Here is a 14,692-nt window from a genome sequence, read left to right as displayed (position 1 = left end):
AGTGCAGTTACTAAGAAAGCACGGCAGCAGCTCTACATCCTTAGGAGTTTGTGAAGATTCGGCAAGATATCTAAAACTTTGATGGACTTCTATGGATGTGCAGTAGAGAGTATATTGACTGGCTGCATCACAGCCTGGTATGGAAACACCAATGCCTTTGAACAGAAAACCTTACAAAAAGTAGTGGATACAGCCTAGTTTATCACGGTTAAAGCCTTCCCCACCATTCAGCACATCGACACAACATGCTGTTGCAGGAAAGTAGCATCCATTATCAGAGACCCACCACCCAGGACATGCTCTCTTCTCACTGCCGCCATCAGGAAGAAGGTGTAGGAGCCTCAGGACTCATACCACCAGGTTCAGGAACAGTTATTACCCCACAACCATCAGGCTCCTGAACAAAAGGGGATAACTCTACTTGCCCCATCATTGAGATGTTTCCACAAGCTATCGACTCACCTCAAGGACTCTTCATCTCATATTCTCGATAGTTATTACCTACTTATTTATTCTTCTTTTTTTTAATTTGTAATTTGTTGTCTTTTGCTCAAGTTGGTGCATATTGTTCTATAGATTTATTAAGTATGTCTGCAAGAAAATGAATCTCAGGGTTGTATATAGTGACATATACGTACTTTGATAATAAATTTATGTAGAACTTTGAAATTATATTAAACAATCTGGAATGTATAATGACCTTTTGCACTTCGCAGTCTGCCTTGATAATTTTCTGTAGCTGCTCAGAGACTTCCTTGACCCTGGCACTCAGGGGGCAACACACCATTCTGGAGTCTCTTTCATGGCCACAGAATGTCATGTCTGTCTCACTATGAGTCTCCTATTACTTTCACCCTGTCTGACTACACCCTTTCCCTCTGAGCCTGAGAGCCAGGCACAGTGCCAGAGATCTGGCTGTGCTGCTAGCCCCTGAAAGTACATCACACTCAGCTGTATCTTGAGGTATATCTGGCTGTGAGGCAAATGGCCACAGAGGAACCTTGCACGACTGCTTACTGCCCACTGCCCTTACTTTTCCTGGAAGCCTGCTAAGTTCCTCCAGTGTTCTGTTGTCGCATGCTGTAAAACTCGATGCCCTGCAATGCTCCGAGACTTGGGCTGCAGAAAGGCCCTGGAAAAACACCCGCAAAGCTGCTTCTGCAAATGCTCCAAACTTGGGACTTTGCCCAAGCCAACATCGCCAGCAATGATAACTAGATTACCCTCTCTAAGATGTCCACCAGGAGAAAGAAAGGCTCAAGGGTGTGTTCAAAATCTCTGAAGAAATGTCAGACAAATTGACAGTGTCCATTTTCTCCCACAGATGCTGAGCTCCGGTACATTCTTGCTTTTTGCTTCATATCCAGCACCTATTTTATTTAAACCCAAAACCCTCAAAAAGTTCTACAGATGTACGTGGAAAGCATTCTGACTGGCTGCATTACTGTCTGGTGTGGGGGTGGGGGCTACTGATCTGGATCAAAGTAAGTTGCAGAAACTTGTAAAATTAGTGGGTACTCTCCTTGGTAGTATCCAAGACATCTTCAAGGAGAGATGCCTCAGGAAGGCGGCATCCATCTTTAAGGACCCCCCCGTTGCAAGGATGTGGCGGTGGTATGAACCCAAGTGCTGGACACAGGTGCGGGGGCCGAGTCGGGAGGCATTATGGTCGTAGCGAGTGTGGAATTAGCGTCCAGAGTGAATCTTTAGCCAAAGTCTTGGTTTTAGTAGAGAATTCAGGAAGGATGCTAGCCTTAGAACTGATAGTCCTAAGAACCATGGAACAAGGCTACTCATACAAGAGTCAACCAACAAACTGGCAACTCTTTGTTGTGGTCACAGAGTCTTTACCCTGCAGTTTCTGATGGGAAGCAGGTGTGTGTAGTTAGTGGAACCTGGGAATGATGGGAATTTAAATGAGGTGATTGAGGCCCAGTTCCTGAGGTAAATGGCATGGTGGGGGATTGCCAGAAGGGACTATGACACCCCCACCACCTAAGACTTGCCCGCTTCTCATTGTTATCGTCAGGAAGGAGGTACAGAAGTTCCGGAAGTGACTTTAATTCATAATATTGTCTTTCATTATTTACAAGCTGTAGTGCTTTTTGGGGTAATTTAGTTTTCATTTGATGAAGAAGAAGTAGGGGTTTTATTTCCCAAACTCTCCGCACCGCACTCAGTTCCGGCTGTTGGCGGTAATGCACCTTTAAGTGGGACTGCCAATCATCATTAAAAGTCGGCAGAAGATGGGCGGTGCCTGAGATGATTGACGGGGTCACGCGATCGCGACGTGACGTGTTCGGTGACTGCGGGGTGCTGGAAGCGGTCGGTGTGCCTGACGACAGTTCGCCTGAGGGGGACTATGTCAAGGAGTCGCCGGGAGTTAGGTGCGGTCATCGGCTCTCTTTCACTGCCTTCTCCCCAGCCCGTGACTGGGTCACTTTTTTTTAACCCCACCTAATTGTGGAGCATGTGGCGTTCTTTCTCAGCTGATATCTTGGTGCTTACGGTGGTGTGGGAGGGCTGCTGTCATGGTCCAGAGCGGTTTGTTCTGTACAGTGTAGTGTGGGCCGCGATGTGCACATTGAGACTACGTCTCTTGTACAGAGTGGGGTGGGGGAGAGAGAAACCGGGTCACGTGACTTTTGTTTTGAACCCTCTACACAAGGGTTCTTGATAAAACAACCGAATTTGAACGTTATTAAAAGGGAAGAGCAAAAGTCTGAAATGTTTGACTTGCCTCTTTTTTGTGACGCTTCAGAAGTGCTTTCCCGTACTTAAAGTATCCAGTCTCTCCTAAATAGCCGTAATAGCGTATGGATTGCAACATATACACTTTTCATCTCACTCAGCTGTAATCTTCTACAAAGGTTGATACCAAACTGGTTTGGTAGAAAGCTTCTGCATGGTGTGGTGAGGGTGAAGGAATTCTGTGTAATTTCGTTAGTCCTGACGAAGGGTCTCGGCCCGAAACGTCCACTGTACCTCTTCCTAGAGATGCTGCCTGGCCTGCTGTGTTCACCGGCATTTTTTATGTGTGTTGCTTGAATTACCGGCATCTGCAGATTTCCTCGTGTTTGCTGTATAATTTCTCTCCGATTTCCCCTTGATATTCGGTAACAGGAAGACGTCCACAGTATTGTGAAGTTGATACCATGTCATTTGCAACACCAAAAAGACTGCTGGAAAATACCAGGCTTAGCAGAATTTGTGAGGGCAAAGGGGCAGTTGGCATTTGTGCTTTTGTGGTAAAGACTATGGCTTAGACTGCCAGGGCTTTCTGGTTATTTCCTGATTTTTTAAAAAAAATCTCACAATATAGCAGCCAACCAATTGCTTTCACAGTCCTTTTTGTACTGAAAGGGGAACTTATCCTGGCCAAACTTTATCTCGGTGAAAATTGAATTAGATGACGTGTTTGTGGAATTTTATTAGTAAACTGTCTTCAAAATCATGCTGAAGCACTTAATTATGAAGCAAAGTCAGAAAATGTTGGAAACAATCAACAGCATGTTTCAGACTGAAAATTGTGTTAAGCTGCAGAGCGAAGAAGAATGGAGAGAACAGTAAATGTCTAGGAGTGTACAGCCCAAAGTTGTCAAATTGGAAAAGTAGATAAAGCAGAACCAAAATGGGAAGAACCAGCCAACATCAAACTAAAGAGGTTCCACAGAATTTTTTAAATTTAGCCTAAAAGTCTCAAGGGCATCAGCACACAGATGAAATGCTGCTTTTTGTGGGTATCATTGGAGCAAAGTAAAAAGTTGAAGGAAGAGCAATTAGCGTGGGCATGGGCAGAGAATTAAAGTGGCAGCTCAGTTACTTATTGCATTGCAAGTGTTCTACAAAGCAGGCAGCCAGTCTGCATTTGTTTAACCCCGTGCAATATACTGCATCACAAGCACTAAATTGAAGAAGTGCAAGTGGTGCTTCAGCTATAAAGATGTTTGTGTTCCAGGATAGTGGGGATAGGTAAAGGAACACATGAGAACAGAACTGAAACCCTTGGATCACTCCCCACCTCCCAAATCTGTGGATGATTCTGCAGGTCTAGAATTAGGGATTGCCTGAGAAATAAAGAATTGGGAGCAGAATCCTGTCATCCCTCTGTTGAGGAGCTTGGTGTTTGAGTAGTTGAGGCAAGTATGATAACAGCATTTAAGATATTTGGGCAAATATGTGGGTAGGAAGGGTTTATGGGCCAAACATAGGCAAATAACTTAGTTGAGTATCTTGGCATGAAACAGGGACCGTTTCTGTGCTGTATTATTCAGACATTATGATGCACTCTTGTTTGAAAGATATGTTGAGAGGTGACTCTAGTGTCTGTTTCTCAGTGAATGATTAATTTCACTCTGCTTTGTTTCTCACCCACTCTTGAGCCTTGTTTCATTTAGTAGTGGATGTATAGTCACTCTAGTGCTGTTACTGAAGGAAGAGCCTGGGATAACCGTGATTGTGGATCTGTGGCTGAAGCCCCTCACTATTTCAGGGCTGGTAGATGGGAACTGGATTGGAAGCTGGTGTTTGAATAGGTATGTGACAATAGTGGGCCTGGGTTTGCCGAGAGAGAGAGAGTTTGGGGGTGGGGTGGGGTCTGAGGAATGAGATGAAATGGATGGTGTTGAAGGTGTTCAGAAAAGATTCAGTCCTAGGGAGGATGTGATGAGCTGATTGGGAGCCATCCTATGAGCTTCCAGAGATATTTAGCAGTTGCTGTGTGTGATCTGGTACAAGGCTCTTCTTTAATCCACATGTTCATAATCTTCAGAATTTAGTACCATTTCTTAGTCAATTGGGCTGTTCAAATGAGTACCAGGAATACTTTACCAAATATTTCACTGAATCTCGCATCTTAGGAGGCTGCTGTGTCCATCAAGCGATTCCCACCAACTCTGGAAAACGAATTCAGCTATTTAGGACCCTGGCCAGACCCCACTTGGAGTACTGTGCTCAGTTCTGGTCACCTCACTACAGGAAGGATGTGGAAGCCATAGAAAGGGTGCAGAGGAGATTTACAAGGATGTTGCCTGGATTGGGGAGCACGCTGTAGGAAAACAGGTTGAGTGAACTCGGCCTTTTCTCCTTTGAGCGACGAAGAATGAGGGGTGACCTGATGGAGGTGCATAAGATGGTAAAAGGCATTGATCATGTGGATAGTCAGAGGCTTTTCCCCAGGGCTGAAATGGTTGCCACAAGAGGACACAGGTTTAAGGTGCTTGGGAGTAGGAACGGAGGAGATGTCGGGTAAGTTTTTACGCAAAGAATGGTAAGTACGTGGAATGGGCTGCTGGCAACAGTGGTGGAGGTGGATACGATAGGGTCTTTTAAGGAACTTTGGGATAGATACATAGAGCTTAGAAAAATAGGCTATGGGTAAGCGTAGTAATTTCTAAGGTAGGGACATGTTCGGTGCAACTTTGTGGGCCAAAGGGCCTGTATTGTGCTGTAGGTTTTCTATGTTTCTAAATTCCACAATGGTTTTTTTTTATTTGTAATGTTATTTCTTGATCTTGACCCTTCAGTTTGTGCGTGGCATTTACTGAATTGGTGACCTAGGGTTGCTGTAATTCACAATCACATTTTCACCCTGACCTGACCTCTGAGACTGTTCCAGCGAAGTTCAATGTCAGCTCATCTTCCAAAGAAGCACTTCTCAATCTTCCTGACTTCACCCTGAGTTTCTCAGTTTCAGACAGTTAAGCATCTCTAGATTTTATTTCAGATAGTTATTTTTCTGCGCTGACCAATCAGTTGGTACTTGTCCTGTTGCTCTGCTGCCCATTTGCTGTTCCATCTCTTCTACAGCTCACACCACTATCTGCTCTGTTCCACTAGCTCTGCTCTACAATCCACATTTTGCTTTTTCTCCAGAAATCTCAGCTCTGATGAATGTTTTCTCTGGTAAAGGAAACTCTGACATGCTGCTTGCCCTGCTGTGAAGGTGTCCTGTGTGTTATGGCTGTTCAAATTGCAAATCTGCCCTTGCCCAATTTGCACATCTGTACCCAAAATCTGAGGTGCAGAATAAAGTACACCTAAAATGTATTTGGTAATGAAGTATATAAATCAACATAAAACTTGTAATTTTTTAAAAACTGGAATTTCTTCATGCGTGCAAAGATGGCAAGGCATTGTGTTACCCTTGTTCTCCGGTTGGGATACTGGATATCATCTTCCACCCCAGGTGGAATAGGTGGGGATTATGGGTTAGGGTGGGAGCACAGTGCCTGGGGTCACACTGAGAGTTCAGAAGCCTGACGTTTGCTGCTTTATTGGAAGTTTATTTTTATACTCTCCTCTTTCTGTTTAGAGAGGGAAAAGCTGCTCACACCAGTGAGCAGCTATGGCTCCCAAGACTCTGTCCACACAGTCACCCCTCACTCTGATCTGTCTTCTCAAGCAACATTGGACACAAAAGAAGAAGAACTGAAAAGGACACTGAAGTACTATTTCATGAGTCCCTGTGACAAATATCGAGCAAAAGGACGGAAGCCTTTCAAATTGGTGGTGCAAATCTTTAAGCTCATGTTTGTCACAATACAGGTAAGGTGTCAGGGCTCCTACAATGCAGTGAGTTTGGGTGGAAACATTGGAATGCAATTGGAACCTCAAGTGACAATTAGTGGGCTTATTGTCACCTTTGCTCCTCAGCTGCTGCAGTATCTGCTGAGGTGACCTGTGTCTGCGCACAGGAATCACCTGCAGGCACATGTGACATATCAGCTGAAGTTATACAAGCTACTGCACTCCAAAAGATTTATCAATTTATATAAAGTGCCTTGACATGATTTATAGAAGAGGACGAGAAGCATTAATGAAGCAATGCTGTTGGAGAAATTAATGGGATGGAACTGAAGGTCCTGATGACTTGCGTCTACCATATTAAGAGTTGGCTATGGTGACAGTGAATGCACTGGTTCTAGAATGGTTTTCACAAAACAAAGGGTAGTAAATGTTATTCCTCTTTGTTAACAAGGACAGAGAGGAAAAATGCACAACAGACCAGTTAACCTGATCCTTATCTTGGTGGAAGAATATAAAGCAGCATTGATTCCTGGGATGCCTATGAGGAAAGATTAACTGGACTGGGCCAATACACTCAGCTTAGATTGGCTTGCTGAGGGTAGGGGTGGATATGGTGATTTCACAGGCTCGGGTTCAGTGGGAACATCCGAGAATGCAGTTGCAATATAAAGGGTTGGTTTTTCAGGGATTAAATTCCTTCACTTCAGGAGTGGTTAATCTTCAGAAAGGATACAATGATTGGTGGTTTTGTGGGCAGTGTAGATAGCCAAATGATACAAAAGTATGTAGATCAGTTTCGGATCTGGGTAGAGAAGTGACAGATGGAGTTTTAACTTTGCTTAGGCAACATCTGTTGTATTGCATTCATTTCTGGTCACCCCATTATAGGAAGGATGTGGAAGCTTTGGCAAAGAGGTTTACCAGGATGCTGCCTGGATTAGAGGGTATGAGCTGTAAGGAGAGGTTAGACAGACTGGTTGTTTTCTCTGGAGCAGGAGAAGTTAAGGGGAGACTTGACAGAAGTTTGTAAGATAATGAGAAGCATCGATAGACAGCTGGTATATTTTTCCCAAGGTTGAAATGTCTACTTGAATATCTCACATGCGTTTAAGGTGAAAAGCTAAAATGTGTAAAGCAATTTTGTTTTTGAGTTGTGGTGGGTGACGGAGGGTGGAGACAAATACAAATGAGGCATTCAAGATGTTCTTAGATGGGCTCATTATGCAGAGAATATAGAATATGGGTACTGTGTAGGCAGAACACTTTTAAGGCAAGGGTTTCTAACCTTTTTAGGACATGGACCAATACCATGAAGCAAGAGGTCCATGGATCCCAGTTTAGGATGAAGCGTCTGTTCCTGTGCTGTAGTATTTTGTTCTGAGACTCTTTCAGACTAGAAAAGAGAGAAAACAAGTTGGTTTCAGTTCTAGAAAAGGTAAAGGAGCATTCTGTCTAATGGGGCAAGTCCACTGAAAACAAACTGCTGGAAGAACTCAGCAGATCAGACAGCATCTATGGAGTGAAATGCATTGTTTGTTCTGGTTGAGACCTTTCATCTGACTGTGACAACAGTGGGTGCAATCTAGATGGAGAGTCTCAACCCGATACTTTTTCTCTCCAGCATCCTATGTTTTGCACCAGAGATATCCAGACCTTTTCTCAATTCCCAGGATTTTTTTTGCCTTTATTTCAGATTTCTGATGGCTGCACTGTTTTTCTTTAATTCCCAGTGCTATAAATATGCACAATAACAGAGAATCTTCCCCTTAAGCTAATTTGTGCTATTTGACTGACCAACCTCCATCAGACATTCACACCACAGAAAGCAATGATTTGGTGGGCTGTGTTCAAATAGGCTGAAAGAAAAGCAGCTGATGCTAATTCCCTTTTTTATGCTCTTGGCCTTTTTGGTAAGGGTACATTGTTTCCATTTAGTTACCTAAATATGTTTTTTTTTAAAAATATTTGCCTGTTTCAGCAAAGAGTTCCAGAAACCCATCATCCTCTAGCAATGTGCAAATGTATTTAAATTCCTTCTGATGCTTCTGCCTTTTAACCTTCACACTCACTAGTTAATAGACATATTTGCTGTGCACCGACTGAACTTCCATAAATTTTATCCACCTTGATTGTGTCCTCAGTCCTAACAAATTAGCTGAAGGTGAGGAAATGTTTCAGTAGTTCAACAGTTCCATTTAATATCAGAGAATGTACAGATGAAGTCAGAAGTTTACATACACCTTAGCCAAATACATTTAAATTCAGTTTTTCACAATTCCTGATATTTAATCCTAGAAAACATTCCCTGTCTTAGGTCAGTTAGGATCACTATTTTAAGAATATGAAATGTCAGAATAATAGTAGAGGGAATGATTTATTTCAGCTTTTATTTCTTTTATCACTTTCCCAGTGGGTCAGAAGTTTACATACACTGTTAGTATTTGGTAGCATTGTCTTTAAATTGTTTAACTTGGGTCAAATGTTTTGGGTAGCCTTCCACAAGCTTCTCACAGTAAGTTGCTGGAATTTTGTTCCGTTCCTCCAGACAGAACTGGTGTAACTGAGTCAGGTTTATAGACCACCTTGCTCGCACACGCTTTTCCAGTTCTGCCCACAAATTTTCTATCGGATTCAGGTCAGAAAATGAAGTCAAGTTGGTTCATCCTTGGGAGCAATTTCCAAATGCCTGAAGGTACCACGTTCATCTGTACAAACAATAGTAAGCAAGTATAAACACTATGGGACCACGCAGCCGTCATACCGCTCAGAAAGGAGACGCATTCTGTCTCCCAGAGATGAACGTACTTTGGCGCGAAAAGTGCAAATCAAACCCAGAACAACAGCAAAGGACCTTGTGAAAATGCTGGAGGAAACAGGTAGACAAGTATCAATACCCACAGTAAAACGAGTCCTATATCGACATAACCTGAGAGGCTGCTCAGCAAGGAAGAAGCCACTGCTCCAAAACTGCCATAAAGAAGCCAGACTACAGTTTGCAAGTACACATGGGGACAAAGATCTTACTTTTTGGAGAAATGTCCTCTGGTCTGATGAAACAAAAATTGAACTCTTTGGCCATAATGACCATTGTTATGTTTGGAGGGAAAAGGGTGAGGCTTGCAAGCTGAAGAACACCATTGGAACTGTGGAGCATGGGGGTGGCAGCATCATGTTGTGGGGGTGCTTTGCTGCAGGAGGGACTGGTGCACTTCACAAAATAGATGGCATCATGAGGAAGGAAAATTATGTGGATATATTGAAGCAACATCTTAAGACATCAGCCAGCAAGTTAAAGCTAGGTCGCAAATGGGTCTTCCAAACGGACAATGACCCCAAGCGTACCTCCAAAGTTGTGGCAAAATTGCTTAAGGACAACAAAGTCAAGGCATTGGAGTAGCCATCACAAACCCCTGACCTCAATCCGATAGAAAATTTGTGGGCAGAACTGGAAAAGCGTGTGCAAGTAAGAGGTCTATAAACCTGACTCAGTTACACCAGTTCTGTCTGGAGGAATGGAACAAAATTCCAGCAACTTACTATGAGAAGCTTGTGGAAGGCCACCCAAAACATTTGACCCAAGTTAAACAATTTAAAGGCAATGCTACCAAATACTAACAAAGTGTATGTAAGCTTCTGACCCACTGGGAAAGTGATGAAAGGAATAAAAGCTGAAATAGATCATTCTCTCTACTATTATTCTGACATTTCACATTCTTAAAATAAAGTAGTCATCCTAACTGACCTAAGACAGGGAATGTTTTCTAGAATTAAATGTCAGGAATTGTGAAAAACTGAGTTTAAATGTATTTAGCTAAGGTGTATGTAAATTTCTGACTTCATCTGTATACAATATACAACCTGAAATTCTTGTTCTTTGCAGACATTCACAAAAACAGAAGAGTGGCCCAAAGAATGAGTGACAGTAAAAATGTCAGAATCCCGAAGACTCCCTTTACTCCCCACTCCCATGCACAAGCAGCAGCAAAGCACCTCCCCTCCTCCTTAGAAACATAGGAAATCTACAGTACAATACAGGCCCTTGGGCCCACAAATCTGTGCCAAACCTAAGCTCCATGTATCCATCCAGGAGTCTCTTAAAAGACCCTATCATGTCCGCCTCCACCACTACCACTGGCAGCCCATTCCATGCACTCACCACTCTCTGCGTAAACAAAAAAACTTACTCCTGACATCTCCTCTGTACCTACTTCCAAGCACCTTAAAACTATGCCCCCTCATGCTTGCTGTTTCAGCCCTGGGGAAGAGCCTCTGATTATCCACATGATCAATGCCTCTCATTATCTTGTGCACCTCGCATCCTCCATCGCTCCAAGGAGAAAAGGCTGAGTTCACTCAACCTGTTTTTATAAGGCACGCTCCCCAATCCAGGCAACAATCTTGTAAATCCTTTCTATGGTTTCCACATCCTTTCTGTTGTGAGTCGACCAGAGTTGAGCACAGTACTCCAGGTGGGGTGTGACCAGGGTCCTATATAGCTGCAACATTACCTCTTGGCTCTTAAACTCAGTCCCACGATTGATGAAGGCCAATGCACCGTATGCCGCCTTAACCACAGAGTCAACCTGCATAGCAGCTTTGTTGTTCGTCCAACGTTGTCATCGATGTAGACCTTTACACCATTAGTCACTTTGAGACTGGATGCGGTGTGTCCGAAGATGACTGGTCAGACCAATTCGGGCACGAAATGTCCTGGCACATGTTGGGCAGACATGTGTAGGCACTGCAGTTGTTGCGCTGGTGGCTCTGGACTTGCGCAGCTTGCACTTGTGCTTCAATGCACCTTGCTTCGTAAGCTTGACAGCCTTTGTGGATAAGGCTGCGCCAGGTAGGGCGATTTTGTGCCAGCATTTCCTAGGTGGTTGTGTCTATGTCAAGCGACTTCAGGGAGGCCTTTAGTGTGTCTTTGTAACGTTTCTTCTGCCCTCCATGTGAGCATCTTCCAGCAGAGAGTTCCCCAAGAAGGAGCTGCTTGGGTATGTGCTCACCTGGCATGCGGATGACATGACCTACCCACCGGGTCTGTCCTCTCATCAGCAGTGTGTGGACTAATGGTAGACTTGCTCCAGAGAGAATCTTGCCATCTGATGCCTAATATTCTGTGAAGACAAGTGATGTGGAAATGGTTGAGCTGTCTTGCATGCCTTCGATACACCGTCCACGTTTCATACGGTGAAGTTCAGTCTACCGAAAGCAGAACTTGCCTTTGCTATTCTGCAGTTAACTTGTGTGTTGATAGTCACTGCTCGGGAGAGGGTGCTACCAAGGTAAGTAAACTGGTCAACTACCTGTAGTTTCTGTCCTTTGATTGTGATTTCCGGTTCTGTGTACGGTGTGAAGGGCAGGCTGGTGCATGACTTTGGTCTTTTTGATGTTGATGGTGAGTCCAAAGTTGTTATAAGCCATGGAGAATTTGTCTATGTTGACATCTCCCGTCTCCGAGCCAGCATATAGGGTGCAGTCATCGGCAAAGAGGAAGTCTCTCAGTACAGTCTCCTTCACTTTGGTAATGGCTTGAAGTCTCCTCAGGTTGAGGAATTTCCTGTCCACTCTGTACTTGAGGCTGATTCCAGCATCACTGTCCTGGAAGACATCATTCAGCATGGCAGAAAACATGCTGAACAGTGTGGGTGCGAGCACACAACCCTGTTTGACACCATTGGTGACTGGGAATACCTCAGAGGATTCTCCGCCGTCCAGCACTCTGGCCATCAGGCCATCATGGAACTGGCGTACCATCTGAATGAATTTGTTGGGGTAGCCGAACTTTGACATGATCCTCCACAGGCCTTGTCGGCAGACAGTGTCAAAGGCTTTTGTGAGGTCAACAAAAGTTGTGTAGAGTTTGCGATTCTGCTCCTGGCACTTCTCCTGAAGTTGGCATGCGGCAAAAATCATGTCAATAGTCCCACGACCTTTGCGAAAGCCACACTGTGACTCTGGCAGCAGGCCCAGCTCTGGATGAGTGACCAGACGATTTAGTAGGACTCTTGCGATAGATTTTCCTGCGATAGAGAGCAGCGAGATTCCTTGGTGGTTGTCGCATATTTGTCGATTGCCCTTCCTGTCGTAGAGGTGTACGATGGATGCATCTTTAAGTTCCTGAGGAATGGATCCTTCCAAAAAGACTGGAGCAACTCGATGAGTTTCTGTATAAGTACAGGACCACTGGCTTTGTAGATCTCTGTAGGTATGGTGTCTGCCCCTGGGGCTTTGCCACTGGATAGCTGACTGACAGCTTTTGTGACTTCAGCTACTACTGGTGGGTCATCCATGGTGCTGTTGATGTCGACCTGGGGAATCCAGTCTGTCGCCTCATGGTTAATAGATGACGACTTCAAAGTGTTCAGCGCATCTCTGCAAGATCTGAGCCTTCTCTGTAATGAGAGTTGTAGCATCTATACTCGGGGGAACTCCCGAGAGACTGAGGTCCGTCGAGAATGTTGAGGGCTTCATAGAATCGTTTCAAGTCGTTTCTGTCAGTGGTATCCCTGTATTTCATCTTCCTTGGCGCTCAGCCAGGCATCTTGTATTTTAAAAAAACGTAACAACAGGAATTCTGCAGATGCTGGAAATTCAAGCAACACACATCAAAGTTGCTGGTAAACGCAGCAGGCCAGGCAGCATCTATTGGAAGAGTTTCAGTCGACGTTTCAGGCCGAGACCCTTTGTCAGGACTAACTGAAGGAAGAGTTAGTAAGAGATTTGAAAGTGAGAGGGCGAGGGGGAGATCCAAAATGATAGGAGAAGACAGGAGGGGGAGGGATGGAGCCAAGAGTTGGACAGGTGATTGGCAAAGGGGATATGAGAGGATCATGGGACAGGAGATCCGGGGAGAAAGACGGTGGGGGGGGGTGGGAAACAGGATGGGCAAGGGGTATAGTCAGAGGGACAGAGGGAGAAAGAGAGAGAAAGAATGTATGTATAAAAATAAATAACGGATGGGGTACTAGGGGGAGGTGGGGCACGAGCAGAAGTTAGAGAAGTCGATGTTCATGCCGTCAGGTTGGAGGCTACCCAGATGGAATATAAGGTGTTGTTCCTCCAACCTGAGTGTGGCTTCATCTTTACAGTAGAGGAAGCTGTGGATGGACATGTCAGAATGGGAATGGAACGTGGAATTAAAATGTGTGGCCACTGGGAGATCCTGCTTTCTCTGGTGGACAGAGCATAGGTGTTCAGCAAAGTGGTCTCCCAGTCTGCGTCAGGTCTTGCCAATATACAGAAGGCCACATCGGGAGCACCGGACGCAGTATATCACCCCAGCCGACTCACAGGTGAAGTGTCGCCTCACCTGGAAGGACTGTCTGGGGCCCTGAATAGTGGTAAGGGAGGAAGTGTAGGGGCATGTGTAGCACTTGTTCCGCTTACAAGGATAAGTGCCAGGAGGGAGATCAGTGGGGAGGGATGGGGGGGACGGCGAATGGACAAGGGAGTTGCGTAGGGAGCGATCCCTGCGGAAAACAGGTGGGGGGGGAGGGAAAGATATGCTTCGTGGTGGGATCCCGTCGGAGGTGGCGGAAGTTGCGGAGAATAATATGTTGGACCCGGAGGCTGGTGGGGTGGTAGGTGAGGACCAGGGGAACCCTATTGTTAGTGGGGCGGCGGGAGGATGGAGTGAGAGCAGATGTGCGTGAAATGGGTGAGATGCGTTTGAGAGCAGAGTTGATAGTGGAGGAAGTGGGAGTACCGAAGTACCACTCTGCTCCGTCTAGTGGAATTACTCCTTACTCTTAATAATTTCTCCTTTGGCTCCTCCCTCTTCTTCCAAACTAAAGGTGTAGCCATGGGCACCCGTATGGGTCCTAGCTATGCCTGCCTTTTTGTTGGCTTTGTGGAACAATCTATGTTCCGTGCCTATTCTGGTATCTGTCCTCCACTTTTCCTTCGCTACATCGACGACTGCATTGGCACTGCTTCCTGCACGCAGGCTGAGCTCGTTGACTTTATTAACTTTGCCTCCAACTTTCACTCTGCCCTCAAGTTTACCTGGTCCATTTCCAACACCTCCCTCCCCTTTCTAGATCTTTCTGTCTCTATCTCTGGAGACAGCTTATCCATTGATGTCTACTATAAGCCTACTGACTCTCACAGCTATCTGGACTATTCCTCGTCTCACCCTATCTCTTGCAAAAATGCCATCCCC

At 45.0% G+C, this 14,692-nt stretch overlaps 1 protein-coding gene across 1 annotated transcript in view; it reads left to right on the top strand.

Annotated features, from left to right (window-relative positions):
* The first annotated feature begins 2,287 nt into the window (after nucleotides 1-2,287).
* The window catches only part of mcoln1a (mucolipin TRP cation channel 1a), an 81,855-nt gene continuing 69,450 nt past the window's right edge, over nucleotides 2,288-14,692 (top strand). The window contains exons 1-2 of the mRNA XM_063036006.1: nucleotides 2,288-2,387; nucleotides 6,314-6,546. Of these exons, the coding sequence (XP_062892076.1) occupies nucleotides 2,363-2,387; nucleotides 6,314-6,546 (258 nt within the window). The 5' untranslated portion in view covers nucleotides 2,288-2,362. The remainder of the gene's footprint in view (nucleotides 2,388-6,313; nucleotides 6,547-14,692) is intronic.

The sequence above is a fragment of the Mobula hypostoma genome, chromosome 29 (genome assembly GCF_963921235.1).
Source record: "Mobula hypostoma chromosome 29, sMobHyp1.1, whole genome shotgun sequence".
Taxonomy (NCBI): domain Eukaryota; kingdom Metazoa; phylum Chordata; class Chondrichthyes; order Myliobatiformes; family Myliobatidae; genus Mobula; species Mobula hypostoma.
The sequence above is the reverse complement of the archived record's forward strand: the minus strand, read 5'-3'. Positions and strand labels throughout refer to the sequence as shown.